A 27,135-nucleotide genomic window follows, 5' to 3' on the forward strand; every position below is an offset into this window, starting at 1 on the left:
TTTGCATATTTTATAAAGCCAGCATAGATCAAATACTGTAAAAAAAAACCTTCATACCCCACCTCCTAGTTGAGATGGAATCATATCACGCACCATACAACTAACAGAAAATACTTCCAACAGATCACTCTGGGGACATTCTATCTTTTAAAATCAGCCTCGGGATGAGGATCCTGTTATGATTTCTGCAAATCCAGTATTAATATGGCAGACGGATGAAAATGTCACAGCTTATACAGACTGAAAATGAGTTTGAGGAGTTCTCACCTTAACTACACTCTACTTGGCCTGACCTTTCTATTCTCTTCCTTGTTGTTGTGGAAAGTTATGAAAAATACAAACCAACATACTTTTGGAAAGTCAACTTTTAATAATTGCTTTTGTCATATTATGTCATGAGTTACAAAGTAGCTAGAAAAAAAGCATGATTTTTAGGAGGGCTTGGGTTTGTTTTAAAAAACATTCATATTCATTACATAAATATATCTGGCACTTTATAGGACTCTTCTGGACAAAAGTTTGTGTCAAAAAAAACCTCTAAGTGTGATCCAATGCTGCTTCAAGGCTTTCTTTATTATATAGTTTATGCTCAGAAGGATGCAGAAAGTCAATGTGTTTAAGACCCTATATTGTTTATAGCAGAAGCCTGCCTTCTTGTTGCCAATTATTTCTCCTTGAATTGTTCCTCAAGGCAATAGCTAATGCTAAAAGCACCACAGAAATTAAAACGCAAATGAGACAAGTTAGAGAAGAATAATAAAAGTTCTTTGGACTACTTAACATTATGCTCAAGTATGGGGTCATTCTCTGGAAAAAACAACAACCATGCAAGTAAAATGAATATTCAGGGATGATAATAAGCAAAAGACGTCATTTCCATTGGATGTCTGTACAACAATGATACTGCTTCAGCTTATAAAAATACTAACTCCTGGAACCCATCTTTCTATGGGAACACTGTAGTAAAATTGAGATTGAGTACATGATTTAAAGGCAGCCTTGTAACAGGAGCACAGATTATAAAAAGAAACACACATTGCCTAACGTGAACCAGGCTAATGGTTCTGTTAAGTGTAAAAATGAGAATCCTATTAAAGTTATTCCCTGCAGGAGGCCCATTCTGTCTTTGATAATGCCACTGCATTGAACATCCAAGGCCTTAATCAAAAGTGCCAGAGCTGAGAGTTACATTTTCTGAAACCAAAGTGCATGAAGAGTTAAGCTATTTGCTCCAACAGTACACAGTATGTGTGATATGAAGCTTTTCTAGGTTGCTAATTGTGGCCAAGACCACAGGTTCATACAATAAAAAGGTACCTTTCTAAATTTCAAGGTGAAAAAAACTAAGACCCCCCCGCCCCACCAAGTGCAGATGAACTGGTTATCTTAGATATCTGTTGGCATGAAGCCCTAAATCCATGGATTTTTTTCTTTATTACAAAAAAGGACTAACTTTAACTGTAGTTAACTGAAAATTATATACACTATAGTTAAGTGAGAAAAAATGAGAGGGATTTCTGTGGCTATATGTAAACTTGTAAGAAGCTTTCTGAAGAGGGTACACGAGAGGGTGTCAGACGAAGGCAGGCTATCCATTTATGTGAAGGTCAGTCCAGCTTCATTGTACACCTTGAAAACCTTCTCAATTGCATTGACGTAGGCAGCTGTTCTCAGATCTAGACCTAGATTGTACTTCATGGCAGTACGCATGATTTGCTAAAGAACACAAACATATCATAAAGTCAGTAACAATAATATTTATGAAGTAAGATATCAAATAACCCCCTATTAAATACACACAAAATATCAGAATGAACTTGGCTTGGGAAAGTCATTTAATGACTAATGTGATGCTCCCAAGATAGCTTCACTTTGCATTTATCTTCTAAATGGCTTGAGGTAATCAATACAGAGGTAAACAATACACTTATATATTATTTGTTAAGATCAGTTCCAGAACTAAACATCTTAACTTTGGGGTACTCAGATTTCATTGAAGAGGCTGGCACACTGGAGAACATACCATAAATGTCCATTCTAGCCAAGGAGAAGGAGCCATCACCAGAGAGCATGTGTTGTTTTTGAAAAGCATTTCCTACTGGATCCCTAGCTACACCCCAAGCCAGGAAAAAAGGAAGAGAGAAAAGATCCCCTGAAAAAGGAAACATGGTCTTGCCACCAGATGGCTCCTCCTCTTTGGCTAGAATGGACCTTCACTGTAAGTACTGCAATGTGCCATTCTCAACCAGTGGAGAAGGAGCCACCCATGAATGAGAATTACCTTAATGTATATACACTGGGAGGGATGGTGGCAAGAAAACAAATTATTCTGATAGAACCTGTTGGAGCATCCATCTATCCAAAGGATGCTCTAGTGGAGGCAAATTTGTCCAGCCTATAATGTTTTATAGAAATTAATAGAGAAACCCAAGTTGCAGCTCTGCAAATTTCCTCCAGGGGAGCATTCGTTGAGAAAGCTACTGGACACTGACCTAATAGTGTGTGTTGCCACATTTTGTGTTTTAGGCAGACCCAGAGATTCATAGGCCAGTGAGGTGAACAAAAAAGAGACAAAAAGTGTTCCCAATCTTCTAATGGGGACTGGTTTGCCCAATGCAGAACTTCAGAGCCCCTCTAACATCCTGTCTGCCCCACTGTTTTTCTAAAGGGTGGATGGGATGAGGGTAGAAAGATAGTAAAACAATGAGCTGTGTGTGGTGAAAAGGAGAATTTATTTTAGATAGGAAACTGGAATCCAGCCAAAGAGAGACTGAGTGTCAAATTTACAGTGAGAGGGGTCTAATGAAAGGACTGCCAGCTCTGAGACCCTCCTGGCTGAGGTAATTGCCTCAAGGAATAATACTTTTATGGATAGAATTTGAAGTGCAACTGTCTTTAGAGGTTCAACAGTGGCCTAGAAAGAGCTTTTAAAAACTTGTGGAGATCCCAAGATGGGAAGCAATGGGCTTCTGGTGAATTGAACAGCGAGAGACACATGTACGCTCCTGCCCCCCCCCCCCCCCGCAAACCTCTTCAAGTGAGGAGGAGAAAAGTAAGTTGCTTTGCCAGCTGATAAAATTGATGCCAAAGCTGTAGTTTGTTGTTGTAAGATATTGTGTTTCAAGCCCAGATAGGGGCCTGCTTGGAGGAAGTCTTAAATCTCATTCACCCTGCTGTGTTTAGAAGAGATTAATTTTCTCTCAAACAATCTCAGAACAGCTTTCTGGGTAGTCTTATACATCCTGAGGATGGAAGCCAAGAGCACATTTGCCACCTTCTCAGAATAACCTCCTCTCAAACAAGACCTCTATTCAGTTGCCAGGCACCTAGATGCAGCCAAGCTGGGCCTGGGTGTAGAATGGGGCCCTGACCGAGGCATTTGGATCTCCCAGGTTAAACAATCCTGATGTATTCACACTTTACTGTGAGTTTCTGAAATGGTCAGAGGAGCCACTGCAAAGGGCAACAGTGAAACATTGCTCAAGTGGAGAGGTGAATGCAGGAAATCATCGGGACTAACAGATGTCACTATCTTCTTTTTCACAGAGGAGAGCCTCCTTTTTTATTTTTGCTATTCTCTCTAGAGAACAGCAACCCTTTTTGGTGTCTATTAGGGCACCTAAGTGTACTATCCTCTGAGTTGGGGAGAGGTGACTTTTCTGTTTCTTGATCATGAAATCATAACCTTGGAGAACTGACATAGTAGTAAGAGCTTGTCAGACCCCTGGAAGGGAGATTTCAGAAGGATGTCACCCAGGTATGGGAAGATACCTCAGGTGGGCCACAGGGGCAACTATCACTTTAGTGAAAACCTAAATAGGCCAAGGTAGGTTTTTGAACTGAAAGCGGGCTTTGATATAACAACAAAAAAGTGTAGAAGTATCAAAGACTACTGAGAGAAGGTAACCCCCTGAGAAAAATGTGTTTTTGGATTATCTAAAGGCTTTCCATCCAGAAAGTCCTGCATTTTACAAGCTTGATGAAAAACATGAGGTCTACAATCAGGTGAATTCCACCCTCCACACTCTGACATTTCTTGGCCACCATGAAGAGGATTGAGTATACACACTTCATTTGTAGGGACCAGTTCTCTAGCTCCCAGCTCTAAAAAATGAACAATGGCTTGATGCTTTGCCAACTGGGACACCAAAGTGAGTTCAGCAGCCTCAGCTTCCTCGAGGTCAGAAGCAGAACTGACCTCTGCTTCCTTCTGGTAATTCAACCACTCTATCTGCAGTGGTAGTTCCAGAGGAGGCAGACACTGCAGTAGGTTTGTAAGTAAGTACACTTCTTTAAAGCTCCCACGGGGTGGTTAAGAGTGCTTGCACATCACAGAAAATCCTGAGGTGTTTGACTGAAGTATTCTTAGGTCTTAGCTTTCCCTATTTCCGACTGTAGAAAAAGCTGCAGTGTATAATAAGAGGGAAAATATGAAAAAGGGGGGGGGGGGTAAATAGTGGTGGTAAAGGGGTGTTTTTTGTTAAAGAGGTAAAACAGGAGAAAATACAGAGGGGTGAAGAAAAAATATAGCTTAGAGAAAGACAGGGGAGCAAGCACATGACATTTTCTGGGTGAGGCAAGGAAAAGAACTGGGGAGGAACTAAGGATCTGACAGGAAACTTTTCTAAAACAACACATGATCCCTTGCTTCTCCTTTCATGGGATGGTTCCTCCTCTGCCGACTGAGAATGAGAAATCTGCAACACATAACTAATGACAGAGCAATCACCAGTGAATTGGCATTCCAGATAGCCATACTATCAGATGGTGGAAAGGAAGAGCCTCATTTTCTTCTGCTTGAGTTTGATAGTCCAATCATATGCATATTTACACAGCGTTCCACAGTCTGTTCAATAGGGCTGTCTCCACTGATTAACCATGTCAGCAGACAGAACATCCTCTCACTACCAGTTGAATTTACAGAAGGTTTTTACTGTTCTTCAGAGGAACAAGACTAATGCTCATTCCTACAGTCTGCTCTATTTATAGATCAGTGATAAGTCAAGAATGCTAAAATAATTCAAACATGAAACTGTAGTGGAGAGGACACAAGTCAAGCACTATCATAGGAGCCCCTGGTTCAGTTGAGGTTGGGACTTTACTACTTCATCTTAGTGCAGTACATACCCTAGCAGAACGCTCCATGGTGTAGGCCAAGCCAGAATGTACAATGTCTTTTTCAGATGCACCCTGTATTGAAAAGAATTGCCATTATCAGTCACTCGTTTAAATCACAGTCTCACTTTTGTATTTTAATGTAATGGTTTAACAGACCAAAATCCTATATTACTTTAATATCACTCATATTCTGACTAGAAAGGGCAACTGCAATTAATAAGCAAATTGGATCCACATCAACATAAGTATATTCAGCAACTGTATATATTTAGTAAGAAAAACAGTATCTTCTCCTAACATTAATACTGGATATAAATAGCTCAAACAATACCAGCTCAGAAAACTATAATGTCCAATATACACTATTTAGATTGCAATTATATTGCGTTTCTACATTTCCGCTCTAAGGTTAGAACTCTCAACTATGGTTATCTCCTGGTATTATAAATAAAGAACTACCTTTTGTTTAAACTTACAATGATCAAATTGCTTCTACAAACTAGTATTGTTTGTCTGCTGTAATCACTGACCAGAACTGCTGTTTTTTTTTAAGGGATGCTCACAGGCAAAATCTAGCAATTACTACTTACAGATATCCTATCCTGGAATTCTGCAGTAGGCACAACTGGAATACTTCCACCATGCTTCCCAAATTTTCTTTCCAAACTTTCCTGGACCGACACTGAGAAGAAGAGGAAAACAGTTAGTTAAATTCATTTACTATAGTATCAGATTCGATCTGGTTAATTTACCTAGGGAGCCAGATTGAAATAGTGAATAATTTTAAAGTCCTATTGACTTCAGTATATCTACTTTAAAAAAGAGTAAGTGAGAATCAATTCCTTGAGTACAACATTTCTGACATTTACAACCCAGTCTATCTTTGTTTATTTACACGTTAACCCCACTGTGTTCAACTTATCTTATCCCTTAATAGGTATGTAAAGGACTGCAGCATTATTAGGTTAAGAAGGAAGATTTCATCCCATACTCAAGAATGTTTTTTTAAAAAGTCTAATGATGAATTATGTTTTTGAACTATGCTTAATTTACTCTGCTGCCATTAAGACTCAAACTGTAACTGAACTTTGAAGCAACTTAAGGGATGATAGCTGGGATATGTTTAAGTCACATGACCTCTTCTTTAAATCTGTGTCAAGGCTTAACAGAGAATACATCTACCATCTACTTTCAATCTGACTTTGCTTTTTAGTACTGTCAGTTAATACATACATAAATTTCCTACTACAGAATAAAAAGTTTCATTCTTGTAAGTTCAAAGTTTGTATTTCTAAGAGTTTTGAACAATATATTTTTTCTAGGTATTCGACTACACTGTACAAGAATTAGAACTTCTTCCTAACAGATTAGAAGCCATTTGAGAAACCTAGAAGTCTTAATGATTTATGTTAGATTGTTTAGTTTAGAAATATGACTTAGTTAAATGTAATTCCTTACTAAATATGTGTAAAATCTACATAACTTGTTAAACTTACTTAGCAAGTGATAGTTAGAGTCCCTTTCATACTTAAAGGTCAAGCGACCATAGCTGACATGGTTCAGGTTCTTCAACCATTCAAAATAAGACACAGTCACACCACCAGCATTTAAATAAAGATCCTGAAGAAGACAAGATAGAATGGCATTAAGAAATATAAAAAACATAATAGATAAATTACTTCAGCTTCAAAACGGGGGGGGGGGGGGGGGGACTAAATAGGAAAAGCAGATTTTACAGGCAGAAGAGAAATTACTGACATTATTTAGAAATCTAGAAATATATAGTATTTATAAAATACTAACAAATTCATTTTGTGAAAGCTATTGCAACAAGTAAATGTTAAGGCAGCACTGAGGTATATCATGCTTTGTTATTAGCGCAGCTAAGATACAGCATATAATGATTTTTGTAGCTATCTCAGCATACGTTTGACAAGTAAGTAGAGCAGGCTAAAGGAACTTATGGAACAGACAGACTGAATAGGGACCAAAGATAAAGAAGTAGCAGACATTGGTGGAGAAATCATCATTATGTCTTGCTCACTAAGCTAGAGAACTAATCATCGGCCCCAACATCTTAGGCTGGAGTAGGTAACATTGAGGCTTCCATATTTTTGGACTGTAACTGTCATCAGCCAAGCCATGCAGGGGCATGCAGAGCAGAATGTCCCATTTAGATTAACGGGCGTGTGCCCGCGGCGTGCGCGCACTGCCACCGCATGCACGAGCCACATTACTTTCAATGAGGCTTGAGCATACGCGGGGGTTTTTATGCGGGGGTGGGCAGGTCCACATTTTATGGGCCAGAGTTCTCCATGTACCATTCTAGTGAGGTTTCTCTTACCTAGATAACTGGACAACCAATATCCAAACAGAATACTTTTATAAGCTTAACAGTGAATGGTTGAAAGCCTTACCGGAATAACCATGATATTCCGTTCTAAGAAGATTTTATCTGCTTCTGGAGTTGTGGGTCCATTAGCACCTTCTGCAATTATCTGGAAAAATTAGATTATTATAATTTAGTATGGAAAACTTACATTAATATGGCATTATCAAAAGAGAGAATTCACAAATTTTTCTTTCCCAATGGTTCTTCTTACCTTTGCTTTGACCTTATGGGCATTGGCTTTTGTTAACTGCTTTTCACTGGCAGCTGGGATAAGGATGTCACAGTCTGCTTCCAGGATGTGGCAGTCCAGAGGTTGTGCCTTCGGGTAGGTGAGAATTGACCCATGTTGCTGTTTGTGCACAAGAAAGAGGAAATACTGTTTTTCAGTGCATTTTTCTAGAATACAAGTTTCAAGTCACATGCTCTTATATGACATTTTTTTTGAATAACATTTATGAAACTGCAATTACTGCAATATTTTTACCAATATATGTCTCTAAGAGGAATCTGCAATACAATGTGGCAGTGCAGACTACTTCTCTTCAGGTTTCTGTTCAGCCTGTCATCTATTCTTCAGCCTGCCATCTATTCTTCTAGGATACAGTACTTTATTCCTCTTTCTCCCCAATGTTTCATTCTTATCCTAAAGGCACGTAGCACTCTGTTTTCACTGAGTATACTCACCTCCACTTAGGATTTGGGGGGGGGGGGGTTTCCTCTCCATCTCAGTTTTTTAAAAACACCAACAATTCTACAACTTCTGAAGCTGGGGGTTCCCTCTGTGGTTACTGTGTATATTCAGTCCTTGTTGTTAATGATACTGTCCCCTTTATATTTTTTAAAGAGATCTGCAAGCCTTAGATTTTCCTCAAAACCTACTAATTCCTTCCTCACTATGAATGGGCTATTTTGGGAACAAAAAGATCTATACTATAAGAATGAGGTCAATAAACACTATTAAAATTCTACTGGTATGCTATGAATCCCACATTCTCTGAGTTGTGCTCATGTTTCTTCCTTATCTTTTTTAACAGCACTGGGAAGCAACATACATTAAGGCTAAACATAATCTTTTTTATAGGAAGTATTCTTACACTGCTACTCAATATACTGGATACCTTCAAGCTCCTAACCTATTTGAGAAAGGTACTCCTCATGTATAAACAGTTGTCTCTACGGTGTCTCTCTTCTCAGTAAACCAAATGCAAGAAAACTTATCCTGAACTGTTCTTTCCAACAGAAAATCATTTTTTTTCCATTTTCAGCTGATCTGATCACAATAGTTGCCAAAATGGCCAATGTAATGTTTTCCCTATTGTCAAGAGGTCTTATTTTTACTGTGAAACTTTGCAATGAAATGAGTTTAACAGAAGATAAATATTTTTTCATACTAATTTGTAGTCTTCCAGCTCTTTGGGGTCAAGTCCATCAGGATTCCAGATAGCACCATCCTTTTCACCAATGGCAACACATTTTGCACCATACCGATGAAGGTATCTCATAGAATGAAGACCTACATTGCCAAATCCCTGTTGAGAGAGGAAAATTAATTCAATGTACTATTGTTTCAGCAGAACAGTCTATACATACTGTTTTAATGGCATTATAATGGTATCAGCAAATTCAAAGGAAATGAGTATAAAAACCCCTCTTATTGGTGAACAGAGATAGGCTCTATCCATATTTTGTAACTATTTTCCTGCTTTGGGGGGCCAATGTTTACTTTTTAAGTTTGACTGCTGACTGGGCTTGTTGGCCATTATGCACATAACACCCACTAGTAACGCCCACTAACTGAAGGTTATATTAGAAATGAAAGCGTTATATTTATACTTTGGTCCTCTGCAGTGTAATTCAATAATATACTAGGAAACCCCTAAAATGCCTGGCAGAGATTTTGAAAAACTAGGGCCAAGCCACAGCATAGTTTACCAAATCAGAGCTGCATTTCCAACTTTCCTATCCCATGTGATTCCCCTTATAATACAGTACCTGGATTGCAAATGTCTTATCCCCAAATCCTGGAGTCATTCCCAAGAGGCTCATATATGATGCTTCATTAATGAAGTTCTCAATTCCATGGAAGACCCCACGGCCTGTAGCAGAGATACGACCGTGTATACCACCCTGGCTGATTGGCTTTCCTGTGACACAGGCATGGGCATTAATATCCTGTAAGATAATCATAAACACCATGTTAGATTATTTTCTACATGAAGAAAAGATATGAATTTTAACAGGTTAATGATTTCTCATAATGGGCTGGATTTAAGATTTCCGTCCTGTAAATGAAAGGGTTATGTTCACATAAGGTGTCTCTGTCTGATTTTTTAGACATTCTCTCTTCTCTTCAAACCACATCTACTTACATTTACTTAAGTCTCTAAAGGCACTGTGTAGTTTTAGGGAAATGTGATGGGGAGGGAGTCTATGTCCCAAGTCTAGATCCTAATGAATGAATTTTAACTGCAACTAGAATTAAGACATCTAGTTTCTGCCACAATACCACATGTACATCTACTAATTTATAGGAATTAGTATGACACAGAACATTAGAAGGACCTGCCTTTTAAACTATAAGTCACATGGTAGGATTAACAGAAACACTTATATAACTGTTAGGCAAGATATTGAATTACCTTAATTTCAACACCATCTTTAAAACTTTTTAATTTAATTTTATGTCAGTGTACATTCCTACTTAGGGTGAAATCAGTTTACAACACATTTTCCTGATAAGTGATTTTCAAGAATGCATACACAGAAGCGTTGAATGATTCAAAAATGCCATTTCCTCCCAATGATGATCATGTCAGATGCAAACCTAGCTGGCATGAATTTTTATATGTACAGTATGTGCATTAGAGCTTCAAGTTGGAAATACTTTTGTACACAGAACTAATTAGCACACTTTAGGATACACAGAACGAATTAACACATTTTATGAATGCTGATCTGTGGCTTAGACTTTTGATTTGCATTTTTTTCTAACAGTAGTTATTATATCACATTTCATTTTTTTAAAATCTCAAAAGTAGTTTATAATAAAAAACCTCAAAGCAATCAATTTCTAAAAATAATAGAACAATAAAAACAATAGAATAACTCATTTAAAACAACAGGGCATTGCCAAAGTTAGCAATCAGTTCTTGTGTTACCTTAGAAATACAGCTGCCATTAATATAACTTAAGCTGCATGGTTCATGTTCACAATTCTATATTGCTCCAATAGTATTTCAAATACAAAAGTCACATGTAAACATTCCCCATACAGTAATGTACAATTGTTCCCTAGAAGCAAATATATAGGAGCTGAATGCAATGTGCAATGTGGAATTTACAATTACAATAGAATACCCCACCCACATTTCATTTAATGATTTATTGTATTACACAGTGTGTTAGCTTAAATTTGCTAGCTACTCTAACTTTAGTTATAAATAAGCTTATGAGAATTTAAGGAATCCCAATTAGCTGTGCTTAATATATTATCCACTTTAGATAGACGCTTTGGGCTTTGCATTAGCCCATAAGAAGATTTGAAGTCTTTATAGACAGGCAGTTTACAACTAAAGCTGTTTAATCACTTTCAAAATGATCTGGCAACAGGAATGTGAAACTAATGCAATTATTTACAAACAATTAGTATAACCCTTCAATTTGCTAGACGTTCAGGTCAAAATCCTGACCTGTTAATTGAAAGGCTACAATTCTAGTTACATTTCTTCCACTCAATTGTTTTATCTTCTGTTCTTCAGCTTCTGCAAAAGTACTCTTTGAACGAGCTAAAGCATGTTTCACTGAAAGTAAATCAAGTCCATCTACAGGACTATATAAATAAACCATAACAACAACAACTACTACACACATACTCAGAAACATGGAACTACTGCCAAAAACAAACATTTTGTATTATGTTCTCTATCTCCTCTATAACATATGTGTATATATACTCATGCAGAAGTCTATAAACATTAAAGCCAAGCTGATTTATCCATGGGTCAAAGTAAATACTTTTTTTAAAAAAGGAACCATCCCCTGGTGAAAAGCAAGCATGTAACCTGTCTGAAAAGCACTAACTCTCCACTACTCTCTCATGCATCCAGCTTTTAGGGTGAGCACAAACAGTTACGCCTGCTGGAATTTTGTAAATTCTTTGGCATTTTTCTTTACTTCATTCTTTAGATGTTATATGCCCTTAAGTTTTACCCTCAACTGATCCACAAATCATATGAAAACCCATAATTTTGCCCCCAAAACCTGAGCTTGTATATACCGTAGTTCAACATGTGGCCAGCAAGGTTGGACAGATGTGGAGCATTCTGAAGTTCTTTTGAACTTCGGAATTCCTTTTATTCTACAACTGCCCTTAAACTTTATTTTTAGGAGTCTTTTAAACTGCTCTTGCTCCACCATATTCTTGGAACAACATCTGACTCACAGCTTAAAACTATTTGTTTTACTGATGACTCATCTATAACTAGGTTTATACACACTGATCGTTTATGTTTTCTCATCTCATCTCTCTTTCTCTGTCTCTCTCACACACACTGGGATTAGGACAAATAGGATACAGCTACAAATCTGCTGCACTGCATTGTGGCAAAATGTATTTGGCATACTTGTGCCCTTACAGCTCCAGATTTACTTGAAAACAAGACACTGCCTGGCCCAACTAGAGTGCCACAAACAGATTTTTTTTTAACCAAAAAAGAAGCTATTCATTTTAATTATAACAGGCTTTCACAGAATAGTGGAGACCCAATGAGGATGTTGTTGAGGAAACTGTTTCCATAGTCACTCCTGAATAAGCAAAATGTTGAGAGAAATCTAGCCAAAGGAGCTGTGGAATTATTCAACAACTTTCTCATGCATGAATAATGAAGAGCTCTCATAGGCAAGCCTGCTGAATGCTGAATAACAAGCTGCCCACTGTTGTGGGAAACCCTGACAGGGAGTTTCAACTTGCTATGTCAAGAAGTGTAGTCCTTCTATGGCCTGTTTTTTAGATATGAGCAAGTGTTAAATAGAAATTAGCAATAAAAACAAGTCTCATGCTATTTTTTTTTCTCTTCAAAGATACAGATCTAACAACAATTATGCTACAACAAACTACATCTATGAATAGCTTTCTGTTCAATCAAACCAACAGTCTTTTTGAACAGTCTGTTTCTTTCAACTGGCAGCAGCTAGCCAAGGTTTCTTTCCATCACTGCCTAAATTTCCTGCAGAAATCTTAGCTACCTATGTGCATGGAACTCTGTTCCCAGCTACCATTTCTGAATACCTCTGAAATAATCAAAAACTTTGGCACTAAAAAAAAACAACCCACCCCACAAATATGATATGCCCAATCCTACAGAATGTTAGGTTTTTCCAAACTCCCCCGCCCCCCAATAGTTTGGACAGCCCAGAAACAGGCTTGAAAATGTTGCCACTCAATGGTGGGGTTGAACTGTGAACTGTCTCCACTTTGTATTTCAGAAAAAACCCTCACAAACCATACTACATTCTGCAATCAATAGGCTTGCAGAAGTGGAGGGGGAAGCCATTATTATGTGTTCATGTTGTTTTGAGCTGAAACCAGCACAGTGGTGCTATATGATAACGTGCTAGCCAATTTTGCCTAAGTCAAGCATAGTCATTCACTCAGAACTTACATAGTGTCCAATGGTATTGGCATAGGTGTCTGCAATCCATGACATCTCCCTTTCACCTGTGCTCATATCAGGAGCAGGCACATCAACACCAGGCCCTGTTGCAAGATTGAGATCATTAACACAATTTGCATACCAGTACTGGGATTACTGACACAGTTGCCAAAACAGAGTCATAAAAAAGTTGAGTGTTCAAACACTATAGCAACTCTTTTAAATGAATTTCTACCATAACAGTTAGCTCTCTACAAACCATTAAGATTTCTTACAATGTTGACAAAAAGCTTACAAAAGCAATTTTAAAAAAGCAGCAATTCAAGCATTAGTGCACACTGTAAGTGGCATTATAAAAGCTGAAAAGCACAGTGTCAGATAGCAGCACCCACTGTGTATTCTGAAGCAGTATTACAAAGCCTTGTGTTTTTTGGTTTGCGATGAGGTGGAGTTTCAATTTCCTTCCTCAACTTCCTTTGATACAGGCAGAGTTTACAGTAGGATGAAAAGCTAACAGGGTAGGAAGACTGCAAACTGAGCAATTTAGAAGAGCTGCATTAAGTTTACACAACTATTAGCTATTTAGTAACAATGCTGTAGTCTCAATATAGGCACATTAACAAATCAAACACAGTGTTTCGAATTCTTAGCAAGGGAAGCAAAATCTGTCATAAATACAGAAGAGATTAGATTAAAACAAAGTGACCCTGGTCTGGATCCTAAATCAATCTAAGGAAATTTTAGACTCCATGGAGAGGTGTTGGGAGGGACTCAAGTAACTGCACAGGGATGGGATGGAAAGCTTTTCTTCTTAACTATCATAGGATCTGAGCCTTTATGTATAGTTATAGAGACAGGGTTAGAACAGAAAGACATTTACTTAAGACTTAAATTTAAACAACCAAAACTGACAGCTGAACACAAATAAAAGATGGCACTCACTGTGTATAATCAAACTATGGACTGACTGTTATCAGAGATTAAACCGTTTTAAAATATTTGTGTGTGCAGCACACTCTGCTCAGAATCAAAGAGTTACTTTAGGCATGCCTATGACCTTACATTTGCCTAGAATTTGATACTTTTCTCTGCCTCCTGCCTAGGGATGAGGAGTAGGAGTATGGACTAAGAGGTTTTCACAAGAGTAGGAATAAGGAGTAACAAAATATATAAGTACTTATCTAATTCAGCAGGACCAAGTCTTAAGTTCTCACATAAAATGCTTCACTTTTTAAAACAAGAGTTAATCATTCTCTTTCTCAGGAAGTTGGGGAACTTGCTAAATTAAAATCCACTATGCAATTAATATGGGGGAACAGACAGTATTGGGTATGTTGCGTGAGAATTTAGGCAACCCTCTGTTCAGTAATGAAGCTGAGAGTATGGGAAGTGGTAATTGGCAAGTTGCACACTCAATTCTCAATGAGATAGAAAACTATGTCTAGACTGTACTACTCCGGACTATAATAGGAATTCATATGATTAGATGTTCCTTCATATACAATTATTCATCAAGTAAAGCAGCTCAAAGAGAAAGCCATATCTCCTCTCTTCAACATATTTCTTTATGGGGAGAATAGTTACACTATCCTACTTGAATAACCTGGGGCATGCCAAGTGACTCCTTTTACTTTTATGGAGGAATGAAAGCAAAGACTATAGCTAGATCACCTTTCTCACAGAAATATGTGCAGTAACTGCCACCATTACATACCAATAAAGCCTTTCTTTGCTAGTTCTATAGTAAACCGTCTTGTAATTTTTTCCAATTCATTATCCTGTAACAATAATAAAAACACATTTTAAATCCAGTTTATAAAACAGCAATCACTGTTACATCTGTTAAAATGTTACCAAGTTAAGGTATGTACAACATGTTTCCATTCCATTTGCTTTTCTAGCCTTAGTCACATTGCGACAACTCAGCTTGTGAAAGAGTATCAGCCCCACTGCTCTGCTTGCTTCAGATGCACCATGGAAATGGAATGCAACTCTAGGGACCAGCCCTTCTGCCTGTTCTGCTGTTTGGCTGTTTTGGGAAGAGTTGGGGCTAGTTTTCATGCTTCTAAAGTGTCATAAGCACCTTGGAACTGCAGCACAATTGTAGGAATCATAGAATCGTAGAGTTGGAAGAGACCACAAGGGCCATCCAGTCCAACCCCATTCTGCCATGCAGGAAATCACAATCAAAGCATCCTGACAGATGGCCATCCAGCCTCTGTTTGAAGACCTCTAAGGAAGGAGACTCCACTACACTCCAAGAGAGTTCCACTGTCGAACAACCCTTACTGTCAGGAAGTTCCTCCTATGATTACTTGCTGCAACTTTAAAGTTTGGAGTGGTAAGGGGAGCTGATTAAACCCAATTTTGTAATGTGTTTGAAGAACAGCACACTATCAGATGAAGCATCCCACCAATTTGGGCAAAGAATCTTTGGTGAATCTTTAAAGTCTAGCTGGCTATTAAGCTCAGACAAGATTGGTGAGCCCCCAGGCACTCTTACATGAAACACAGGAGGCTCTGAACTATCTTTTTGCCTCAGAATGTTTCAATATATTGCTCTTGATTAGTCCCTCCATATCAAGAATATGTACAGTAAAGGCATATCAAGAATGTATATCCATATCAAGAATGTATTATTGTTGTTTTGTGCCTTCAAGTTGTTTCTGACTTATGGCAACATTAAGGCAAGGGTTTTCTTGGCAAGAAGGATTTTTTTTTAAATAGAGCCTGTACTGCAACCACTCACTCACAAACCAGAAGATTGCCAGTTTAACCCAGGGGCTCAAGCTCAACTCAGGTTTGCATCCTTCCAAAGTCACTAACATAAATACCCAGCTTGTTGGGGGCAATTAGTTTACACTTCATAAACCGCTTAGGGAGTGGTTAAGTGCACTGATAAGTGGTATAGAAATGTACTTGCGATTTTCTAGTCCCTCCCTCTGAAGCTAAATGAGCGTGTCTTGCCCAAAGTTACCCAGTGGGTTTCCATGGCTGAGCAGGGATTTCAAACCTGGTCTACACAGTCATACCCCTGAAACAGATAGGCCAAAAGTGCCGGTTCTGGGTCATGTTGGGGATGTGGCATTTACACGCCACACGCCCCGAATGCGGCCAGAAGCTGCACCACACCCACCTCTTTTCACAAGAACCAGGCCAAAAAGGAACAGTAAAATACCCCTCTTTTTGCCGGCCCGGTTCAAAACCATGGCAGCGGCCCAGATCAGGGCTGGGCATATGTGTTTGCCACTTCCCAGCCAGTCTGCTTGACCCCATAGTTCAATACTCAACTCACTAAACCACATTGGCCTTGTCAAGAATGTATACTGTACAGTAAAAACATGAGGACCCACTACTACTCAAATTAGACAACCTAAACATGCTGGGTGAAAGCATATTTCTATGTTGTGTGGACTTACTGTATAATTTCTAGGATTGATCTTAACACCAGCCTTTGCACCACCAAACGGCACATCTGAAAAGAAAATATTGTGTTTATGTTAAAACAATTGATAATGGTGCAGAGTAAGAGTAACGGAAAGTGAACAAACATACCATAGAAATAAAAATCATTTTGCACTTGCTCTGCTTCCAGCATCCCAGTGGGGAGGAAAGCTATCATCGGCATTACCATATTGACCTATAAATAAGTTGACCCAGGATTTTGGGATCAATTTCTGGGCATAAATTTCTTGACTCATAAACGAGTATATACAGTAGTCTCTACTGTCATCCCAGGAAACTAATTCAGTGCTAACTTTGAATTTCTTTTAATACTAAGCAAAAAACAAATCAAGCAGAACTGAAAGAAAAATATGTAATTCTGCAACTGATGTCATCCCTCACAACTGGCTATGCCAAATAGAGCTGACATGAACTGCAATCCAGCACTTGACAAAACTACATGTTCCATACTTCTATTTTAAACCTTTGAAAGCCTACACACACACATATACACACACACTCCTCCCTCCATATCCGAGGGGGTTAGAGGAATGAGACCCATGCAAATATGGAAAGATCACCAATAACTCGACTTCCAACTTAAAAGCCAGTTAAAGGGAAGGGTAAGCAGGGGAAGAGGAGCAGCAGTGTGTGCTCCTTTTTTCCACACCCTCTTGTCCCTTTAATTGGCTCCCTGCCTCTTCTTGCCAATCCTTTCCCTGGGCAGCCCAAGGAGAGGATTGGGGAGGAGAAGGGAAGAGGTGCCTTGCCCCCTTCAAGACTCATCTCCTCTCCAATCCTTTCCCTGGGCAGCCCAAAGAAAGGATAGGGGAGAAGAAGGCAAGAGGTGCCTTGGCTGCTCTAAGACCTTTGCCTCCCATGCTTTCTTTGTGCAGCCCAAGGAGAGGATTGGGAGGAGAAGGCAAGAGGTGCCTTAGCCCCTCCAAGATCCTTTGCCTCCCTGATTCTTTCCCTGGGCAGCCCAAAGAGAGGATGCAAGGTACCTCCTGCCTTTACCTCCCCAATCTCTCTCTGGGCTGCCCAAGGAAAGATCTGACAGGGAAAGGGAGGAGGAATGGCCATATTAGTGGCCTTGACCTTGTGACTAATTGAAACCATGAGTCTCAAGGGCGTGAATATGGTCTCAAGGGCACGACTGTATGTGTATATATGCAAACTTTTAAGATTTAAAATGATCTTATGAATTAACTTAAGATTCTTATTTAGCATCAACAAAGAATGAGGGATTAGATATGCACCTTGACAAGCATTACTTACCAACCACTGCACATTTGTATGTCATTAGAGAAGCCAGAGCTTTCACTTCATCAACACTCACTTCTGTACTGTAACGAATGCCTGTTAAGAGAAACAGGAACTACATTAGCCCCAATATATTTTATATCCTTTCACATGAGAAGCAGAAATAAGCCACAAAGATGGAAGTCAATCTTGTTATTTTTGCAGGAAGCACTCCAAAAGAAACTCTTTGGGAAAAGCTCCATGTCACCAATTTTGTACAGTTCTCTGGAGACAAGACAAAGAGATCCTAAATCTGCATGCAACACAGTAATCCGGGGATTCAATAGCTCGCCTAGATTTAGAAGGGGGAATTCAATACCCTCCTAGATTAAAGCAATTAATACGTATGGCAAGAAGCTTACTGACACAATTAGCTATGGGCATTTGTGTAAGCAGCACTGCAGTTCTGGCATCTATTTTGTAATGTTTTAGAAACAATAACTCTTGCTTTATGCACTGGTGCACCCATGTCTCCACACTGGCTATTAGTGGGTAGTTTGAAAGTTACAAGCATAATATGGGACATAACAACACAAGTGGTTGGCAGTACTCATTTGTAATGTCCAAAGCCACAATGAATAATTTCTGCTCCAAAATATGTTTGTGTGTATTCAAGAATTTGGTCAATTTATGGCAACTCCATGCACTTCTAAAATGCTTGAGCATAAAGAATTCTCTCTTCCATCCCTTGATTATATGGAGCAGAACTGAATGGCTATTATAGAAGTGGGAAGATTTTCATTTAAAAAAGAACCATTAATTACTTCTTAATGTCCAGGGTGTCCAGATCACTCCACAAACAATTAAGAAGTACTATTTTAGCTGAAGTAATCCACTCAAATCTCACAGCTATTCTTGGAAGACTACGGAAATTGGAGGGGGGAAGGTATTGTAGAAAAACAAGTTTCTAATACTATACAATTATGATCTCTTGGCACCAAATTAGGAGGTGTTGCTAACACCCCAGAAGACAGGATCAGAATTCAAAATGATCATAACAGATTAGAGAACTGGGGTAAAACTTAAGAGAAGTAATAGTGCCACTCTGTTCTGCTTTGGTCAGACCTCACTTGGCATACTGTGTCCCATGTTTAAATATTTGAAGTTATGTCATTTTGAGGATGGAGCAAGCTTATTTCCTGCTGCTCCATAGACTAGGACACCGAGCAATGGATTCAAACAAAAGGAAAAGAGATCCCATCTCAATATTAGGAAGAACTTCCTGACAGAGCTGTTCAACAGTGGGACACACTCCTTCAGAGTGCAGTGGAGTCCCCTTCTCTGGAAAGCTTTAAATAGAGGCTGGATGGACATCTGTTGGGAATACATGGCAGGGGGTTGTGCTGATGGCCCTTGGGGTCTCTTCCAGCTCTATGATTCTAACTACATCTGGATTTAAGATGAAATTTGGTCATAAGGTTTTCCTTTCATCATTGCATCCTGAAAATGAACTATATGGTGAACTATTACAAATTAAAAATATTGTTATCTCAACATGGCTCTCTCAAGGAACATAAGAGCAGCTCTGCTGCATCAGATAAAAGGTTGTTTTGGTGCATCTTATTTTCCATAGTGAACAACGAGATGTCCACAGGAAGCGCACAATCAGCAGACAAGGGCTGTTGCTTTCCAGGCCCATCATGTTTCACCTCCTAGAGGTAAGACAATCATGACTTGCATTCACAAGTAGACTTATCTTCCATGAATTTCTTAGTCTCCTTTTAAAGCAGGGATGGACAAAGTGTGGTCTTCAGGCTTGCAATGCCCCCCTAGGCCTCTATCCCTCTAGATTCATGAACCACATTTTTAGCCAAAAATGGTGAACTGCCTCTATTGGAATCTTTCTTCAGGAGCAATTCATCTTTTCAGTTACACTAACATGCCTCTGTATTATTTTAGCCTTTACAATCCCTCCACCCAACAATACAACCAGACCATTATTTAATTGGCGGGGGGGGGGAGTATTTTTTGAAAGCTGATGGGTTTCTCAAGGGGTTCTCAAGGCAGAGAATTGGTTTGTTGTAGTTCATATCCCATTTAAAGTCATCTGACTTGGTGGCCACCAAACCAAATCCCATGAAAGTGAATTCTATAGCTTTACTAATAGATTGTGTCAACTACATAGCACTTTTGTCTGTCCTGAATTTCTTACCCTGGAGCTTCATTGAATGTATCTAAGTTCTACTACTACAACACTGAAAATTTTCTATAGATACTTCCTCTAGAATCACAGAAGCATAGAATCATAAGAGTTTGAAGAAACTTCTCATTTCTGTTCTACAGGGTTGGTGATTTTCCCTTTTATGGTTTGAAACTGAAGATGCCACTAGAAAATATAAATGTAGGAGCATGATGGGGTAAGCTAGTAGTATGGAATGAGAACTACCCATTCTGTAGTTCTGTGTACCTCTTACATTCTGAACAGAAGCATTCCACTGCCAACTTTGGCATCATGTGCTCAAAGAGCAGTTTCTGAGTTAGCATTCCCCTTTATTTGTCTAGAGAAACTAATTGCTTATATAGATAAACCACTTTTTAGTGTGGTTTAGTGAGGTTTTAGCATTGTACAACAAATATGGAGATAGGGTTCAAATCTCCACTCGGCCCTGGAAATCCACCGAATAACCTTGGACACGCCACACACTCTCAGCCTCTCACGAAGGCAAACCCCCTCTGAACAAACCCTGCCAAGAAAACCCTAACAGAGGGTCATCAAGTCAGAAATTACTTGAAGGAACAGAACCACCACAAATCATTTTTTAAAGTGTCAGAGATTTAGAATGTACAAGTGCAGACTGAAAACTCTTTTCTAGAGGTAGCCAATGTTTACCATCTCAGCCCTTCCAAAGCACAAGAAACTGAGCCATGCTTTCTGTGTGCCAGCTTATTTATGAGGACCCAATCATCAACCACTAATCAAGGCAATAGGCTCAATAATTGTCATTTATTACTGTAAGTTACATGTTTGCTGAGCTAGATTCAAAAGGCTGGATTTTGTTTGTTTTGAGAAAGAGATGCATTCATTCCTTCATGCTGAAAACTCATGAAAGCAGAAAAACAATGTAAGCAAACTACAGATGGCCCTCTATATCCACAGATTCTTCATCCACGGATTGAACAAGCCGTGACTATAAAATATTTTTTAAAAATATAAATTCCAAAAGTAATCTCAGTTTTGTCATTTTGTACAAGGGGCACTATTTTACTAAGCCATTGTATATAATGAGCATCTATGGTTTTCGGTATCCACAGGGGGGTCTGGAACCAAACCCCAACTGACATCAATGGCCCACTGTAGTCACAATCAGCATCCACTGTTCACCAGTCACGCTAGACAAGATGCACAGATTTATCTCACTATAGTGAAAAAAAGACTTGACTCATCCATGCAACAAAATGAATCAGAATGTTTCTCATACAGCCATGTTTTCAGCCATTTTTTTTTCTTTTTCCAGTTTGACTGAAGCCAAGAATAATGGAGAAAAGAACTGTGAAACTAATCAGCAAGTCAAAGGAAGCAGGAAAGACTTCAGAGGGGGGGGGGGAATCTACAGAATCAGTTTTGGTTGTTGTTAACTGCCCTTGAATTAATCCTGACCCATGGTAACCCTGTAGATGAGACATCTCCAAGACCCCCTGTCCTTCACTGCTCTGCTTAGTTCCTGCAAACTCATACCTGTGATCTCCCTAACAGAGAGGCCTCCATTAACAGAGTCCATCCATCTAGATGCAGCCTTCCTCTCTTTCTGCTTCCCTCTACCTTTCTTAGCATTATTGTTTTTTTTCCAATGAGTCCTCCTCATACCTTAATAATAATAATAATAAAATATTTATTTGTATCCTGCCTCTCCTTATTGGAAGATTACTTCATAATTCCTAGTTTGCTAATTAGGGATGACTATTTCTACCATTCCTTGAACCTTCTGTAAGCAATCTCAGTATTGTACAAAGTCAATGGAGTGGGGAGGGATGGTTGTAATAAATAATATACTGCTGAAATTGTGACACCTCTTTGTGGGAGGAAGTAGCTACATATACATCTCCCCCTTACATTTAATTGGCTAGAAGACCAGATGTATGAATATTAGTAACTAGATGCATGAATATGAGTATCTTATCCCTTTGCTGTGCTTGAAGAAGAGCACGAGAAAAAACTGCTTCAGGCCTTTTCACAAAGTTCACTGATGTTTTATGTTTTGAAACAAGCACACTAACATAACTACCCACCATTTTATGAAGCTGAAGCAAGTAACTCCACTGGAGAAGCACTGAAAAAAGATCTCTATGGAAATTACATGGTAAACACTTCCTCTTCAGAAGTATACAGTACTGCTATGATACTCTTTAAAACCCTTAGGACAAAAGATGTTTTTCTGTTAGGGAAATCTCAAATTACAGAATGACTCATAGCCCGGCAAAATACGTTCCACTGGAAGCAGCTCAGAATCTTGTTTGTTAAGCTGAGGTTTTTTTGCTGGCACACCCAAAGTTAACTGAAGAGACCTCATGATTTATTAACAAGTAATTCACCTTCCTCTGCGATACAGCATTAGTGGAAGCTACTTTGTAAACATAAACAAACTGATGAGGAATATACTGTAACTTCTCTTTGTGAGAAAACAGCCAATGGTCAAACTAAATGCTTTTTATTTATTGATCGACCCAGTTTCATATATTCAAAATTCCATCCAGTTATTTCAACATATTCAGTTATTTCAACAATAATATGACAACAACATATTGCGTCACTACAGTTCCCAAGTTCCTCTGGTTTGGAGCACCTTCTATCACTTACTTTGTCTTGTTTTAACTGCTTTCCTCAACATATCTCTAATGAGCTTCTTGAGCTGATGCTTTAACATTTTCCCCTTAACTGTATCTACATTGCACCAATGTAACTACTCAATATCTGTTCAGTAACTACGGTCAAAATTCAGCTGGCAAATGTCAATGATGAAAAACTCGGCTAGCTACTACAGTAAATAGCTCAAGAAGCTCACTACTCTGTTCAAAAGTGAAGGCAGACAGCATATATTTATCCTATCATTTTAAGCATTTACTGTATATACTCAACTGTAAGTTGAAAAATGTATGCCCAAAATTAACCCTAAAATCCTGTATTGACTTATATATGCATCAGTGCAGCAATACTGCTTAGAAAGGTCCTGATAAAAGCTCTGCCCCACTCTCCGTGCCTTGGCAATGATTTCTATAAGAGCTGCTGAGGCAGGAGTGTGTATCTGTGCATGTGAGAAAGACGTGGTTCCCTTCTCAATCAGATGTTAAAACTTTCCCTTCCTATCCTCCTCTGGATCTGCCCTGACCACCAAACAACCCACTTTCTTTCTCTTCCCAATCAGATGTTAAAACTTTCTCCTCCAACACTAGAGAAGTGGTGTTTGGTGGCCAGGAGAAGGAAGAAGGGAAGTGGTGTTTTCCTTTTGTTTTGTCCTTTACATCTTTGTTACATGCTTCTAAACTTTACCCTCGACTTATCCATGGGTCATATCTAAATTTATGATTTTGGTCCTAAGACTTTCCCTCCACTTATACACGTGGTTGACTTGTACACAAGTATGTTCAGTATTCAAATCTCTCCCCCCCCCCCCAATTTTCTCAGCTAATTATAATATACCTCACTGGATTTTTTAATTTAGCATTAGCCTAGTTTGTTCAATCACCTTCATTTCATTTTTCCTTCTGTAGTACTGCACTGATATCTGGGTGCCTCATTGAAGAATAATTTAGGCATGTTGAAACAGGTTCACAAAAGGCCAACAAGGATGATAAGAGGTATGGAGAACAAAACATAGGAGGAAAGGCTAAAGGAGCTGGGCATTTTTAGCTTGGTGAAGAGAAGATTGAGGTGTGACATGATTGCACTCTTTAAACACTTCAAGGGTTGTCACAGAATGGAGGGATAGGCCTGTTCCCTGCTGTTCCAGAAAGTAGGATCACATCTAATAGCTTGACATTACAAGAGAGTAGATTTTGATTGATCAGAAGGTACTTTTTGACAATACGAGTGGTTTGGCAAGGGAATAAATTGCCTAGAGAAGTAGTAAGATCTCTGGACTTCTTCTAAAAGAGGCTGGACAGCTACTTTCTGGGGCTGCTTTAGCTGAAGACTGTGCATCAAACAGTGGATTGGACTCGATGGTTCCCGAGATGCCTTCCAACTCTATGATTCTTTGTATATGTGTCTCCAAAATGCCTGGCAACCCCATTCTATATTTTTGCCAGATGTTGACCATGGACACGGCCTGGAGGATCTCCAAATGCCCAGAGACATTTTCCCCCCCAGACACGGGTAAGTGAAACCACAGTTACCAATCCCACTGTTGTATTTATGGACAGTTTTTTCCACCGGTATGCAAACGCTGAAAGAGACAGACAGAAAGGAAAGGGGCTTCTTAATTTCTTCCTCTCAGGCTGTTCTGTTCCCCTGTAAAATAATTACAGGAATATTATTTATAGCAGAAAGCTAGCCTATGGGGGAAATGTTACAGAAACTCCAGTCTTCCCCTTTGTTCAGATATCTCAGTACTGCTCCCTGTAAAAATGCAACCCATTCCCAAGGAGAATCTCAATCCTAAGGAGACTTCCATATGCAGTTTGGTCTCAATAGTATGAAAAAGAAAAGAAATAATTATGAGAGGGTGCTGAAAAATTCTCAGTCTGACCCACTTCCCAAAATCAGAGTGTAATTTTGCCAATATAACTTGAAATAGTGTTGTTTTGGATTCTAAGTTGCCAATTTGCAGGATCATAGCTCTAATGTCTGATTTTCTCAGATCGATGACAGAACCATGTCCAAAAAAAGTATGGAATTTTCAAGTGCTGAACTCCAGGCTGACATGAAGTTCCTATTCCTGTAGAAGAAAATCCCCAAGGAAATCCATGAGTGTATGATGCAAACACTGAGTGAGAAGTATCCATCATACTCAACTGTGACAAAGTGGTGTGCCAATTTTCAGCATGGAGATTTTGAAACAGAAGATGCAGCAGAGTCTGGGAGGCATTCAACAGTGTCAGTTCCTGAAATTGTTGAGCGTATTTGTGCAGATCAGTGAATCACAGCTAAAACAGTTGATGAAACACTAGAGATATCCCAGGAATGCATTGGGGCTTGTAATCCATAAGCACTACTTGGCTATGCAGAAGGTGTCAGCCAAGTGGGTGCTGAAATATTATGTGAGGTCGACTTATACACAAGTATATATGGTAACGCTGTTACTGATTTTCCAATTCCTACCTCTGTGACATTTTCCAAAATACACATTCAATTTAAAAATGACATTTCTCTGTGTTTGATATGTACAGTAAAATTATACAAATCATTTGCAAAAAAAAAAACCTGTTCTAAATGTCACATGTGAAAATATTACTGAACTAAATTTTTGATCTTCCTAGAGTGCACCAAGTTAGCACTGAGGAAAGCTACCTTAACATTGTCTACTTTGTGATTGGGCGGGCTATAAATAAATCATTATTATTATTATTATTATTATTATTACTTAACACAACAATATTTGCAATGCAATACTTTTAGTAATGAAATGTTTATTGAAAATGAGAGTTCTGCTAACAATTATTATTACTATTAACCTTTATTTATAAAGTGCTGTAAATTTACACAGCACTATAAAACCTGAACATATAAATAAGCTTTTCCCTACTGGCAATGGAAGAGTAAGGTTAAGGGGCACGCAGGGCAATCTGATCTGTTGGGGTTTGCCAGTGAGTTTGCACCAAACTCCATGGCAAATGGTAGGTAATTTTGTGTTAAGGCCCCTTTGACCCAGGATTGGTCCAGATTCACTGGATCTGTGTTTGGTCTGCCAGATCCTGACCCAATCCAGCCCAGGGCTAGGTGACCTTGGTTAAGTCACATTCTCTTAGCCTCAGAGGAAGGCAAGCGCCCTCTGAAAAATATCTTGCCAAGAAACCCTGTCATAAGTTCACCTTTGGGTTGCCATAAGCTGGAAATGATTTGAAAGCACAGAACAATAATTTACAAGTATCTTTTGTCTAGGCACAGCATTTAAAAAAAAATTCACTTGAGTGAAAGAACAGCTTTTAATATTTTACTTTCTTAGCAATAATTCAAAAGATAATTGTGATGTTAAATTATGGAACTGACTGTTGAATAGTTTATGTTATGCTCCATAGGTGCACTCAGTTAAAAAGCACTCTTTTTATAGTGGCTGCAATGTGAAGCTTATTAGAAGTCATTGCAATATGCAAGTTTGAGATGGTATACAATGCCTATTATTGCTGGAGGAGATTTCCTGTTTGAACCAAGTCTCCAGACTATCTACTCTCACTAATAATGGGAATAGGTCAGATTTGTGAATTATTATCAGACTGATTTTCTTTTCAGGTTCTATACCTAAAACTTCCCGTATAGTTTTGCTAAGAGAAGGCAGGCAGCTTTCACCAAAGTTTGCTGTACACTGCTAAGTCCTATTTCCTGTACTCTATTTGGATACATTTAGTTCTCTAGGCAGCTGTCCATATGATGAACAAGAGCAGCTGTGGTTTCCTGTAAAGCACCGCCTCTGAGCACACAATCAAGTAGGCAGAATGGAAACTTGGAGAAACATTTTTTATCAGTTATAAACTGTTGCCCAGCTCCAAAGAATGCCTCAACTGCCAAGAATTACATTAAAATGGATTCCTTCTTTATCTGTCTCTCTGTAGAGAGCTTATAATCTCACTGTCCAACCTTACAGCCTTTTAATTACTGCATTTTGAAAACAGGCAAAGCCAATCAATCAGGTCGAAATACTCAACATCTTCATTATGGAGTAAATCTCACTCAGGTCTATGGGAATCGTAAAATGCTTACTACCAGCAGGGTAACTTAAAAGCAGAAATGCAAAGTATCACATTATTTGCTAAAATAATGAAGAGCATGTGGCCAACAACTCTTGAAGAAAACCAGAAACAGGATACTTTTATATAAGCCTGTAGTCATTTCCATCAGTTCAAACTATGAAGGAAGCACATTATTCTGTTTAGCAAAACTCACCAAGAAAAACCCCCAGCTATTAATAGTTTATCAAAACAATTCGAGACTGAGCAAGCAGTCAAATCCATTTTTATCTATAATAACAGGTTTCTTCAGTACTTCATATTCTGCAGTTCTTCAGGCTCAAATATTGGAGTTTGAGAAGGTCAGAGAAGAGCTATAGACAGAAACAAAGGTAGAAGCTTCATAGGTTG

At 38.7% G+C, this 27,135-nt stretch overlaps 1 protein-coding gene across 1 annotated transcript in view; it reads right to left on the bottom strand.

Moving 5' to 3' along the window:
• Positions 1 to 347: 347 nt before the first annotated feature.
• Positions 348 to 27,135, bottom strand: part of LOC149318869 (glutamate dehydrogenase 1, mitochondrial) — a 35,521-nt gene continuing 8,733 nt past the window's right edge. The window contains exons 2-13 of the mRNA XM_089510613.1: positions 17,884 to 17,964; positions 16,581 to 16,636; positions 14,876 to 14,939; positions 13,171 to 13,265; positions 9,503 to 9,682; positions 8,902 to 9,039; positions 7,722 to 7,859; positions 7,536 to 7,616; positions 6,615 to 6,738; positions 5,709 to 5,800; positions 5,128 to 5,190; positions 348 to 1,716 (exon numbers count right to left, since the gene is read on the bottom strand). Of these exons, the coding sequence (XP_089366739.1) occupies positions 1,597 to 1,716; positions 5,128 to 5,190; positions 5,709 to 5,800; positions 6,615 to 6,738; positions 7,536 to 7,616; positions 7,722 to 7,859; positions 8,902 to 9,039; positions 9,503 to 9,682; positions 13,171 to 13,265; positions 14,876 to 14,939; positions 16,581 to 16,636; positions 17,884 to 17,964 (1,232 nt within the window). The 3' untranslated portion in view covers positions 348 to 1,596. The remainder of the gene's footprint in view (positions 1,717 to 5,127; positions 5,191 to 5,708; positions 5,801 to 6,614; positions 6,739 to 7,535; positions 7,617 to 7,721; positions 7,860 to 8,901; positions 9,040 to 9,502; positions 9,683 to 13,170; positions 13,266 to 14,875; positions 14,940 to 16,580; positions 16,637 to 17,883; positions 17,965 to 27,135) is intronic.

The sequence above is a fragment of the Sceloporus occidentalis genome, unplaced genomic scaffold (genome assembly GCF_023333645.1).
Source record: "Sceloporus occidentalis isolate IW3139 unplaced genomic scaffold, rSceOcc1.0.p SCAF_2, whole genome shotgun sequence".
NCBI lineage: Eukaryota > Metazoa > Chordata > Lepidosauria > Squamata > Phrynosomatidae > Sceloporus > Sceloporus occidentalis.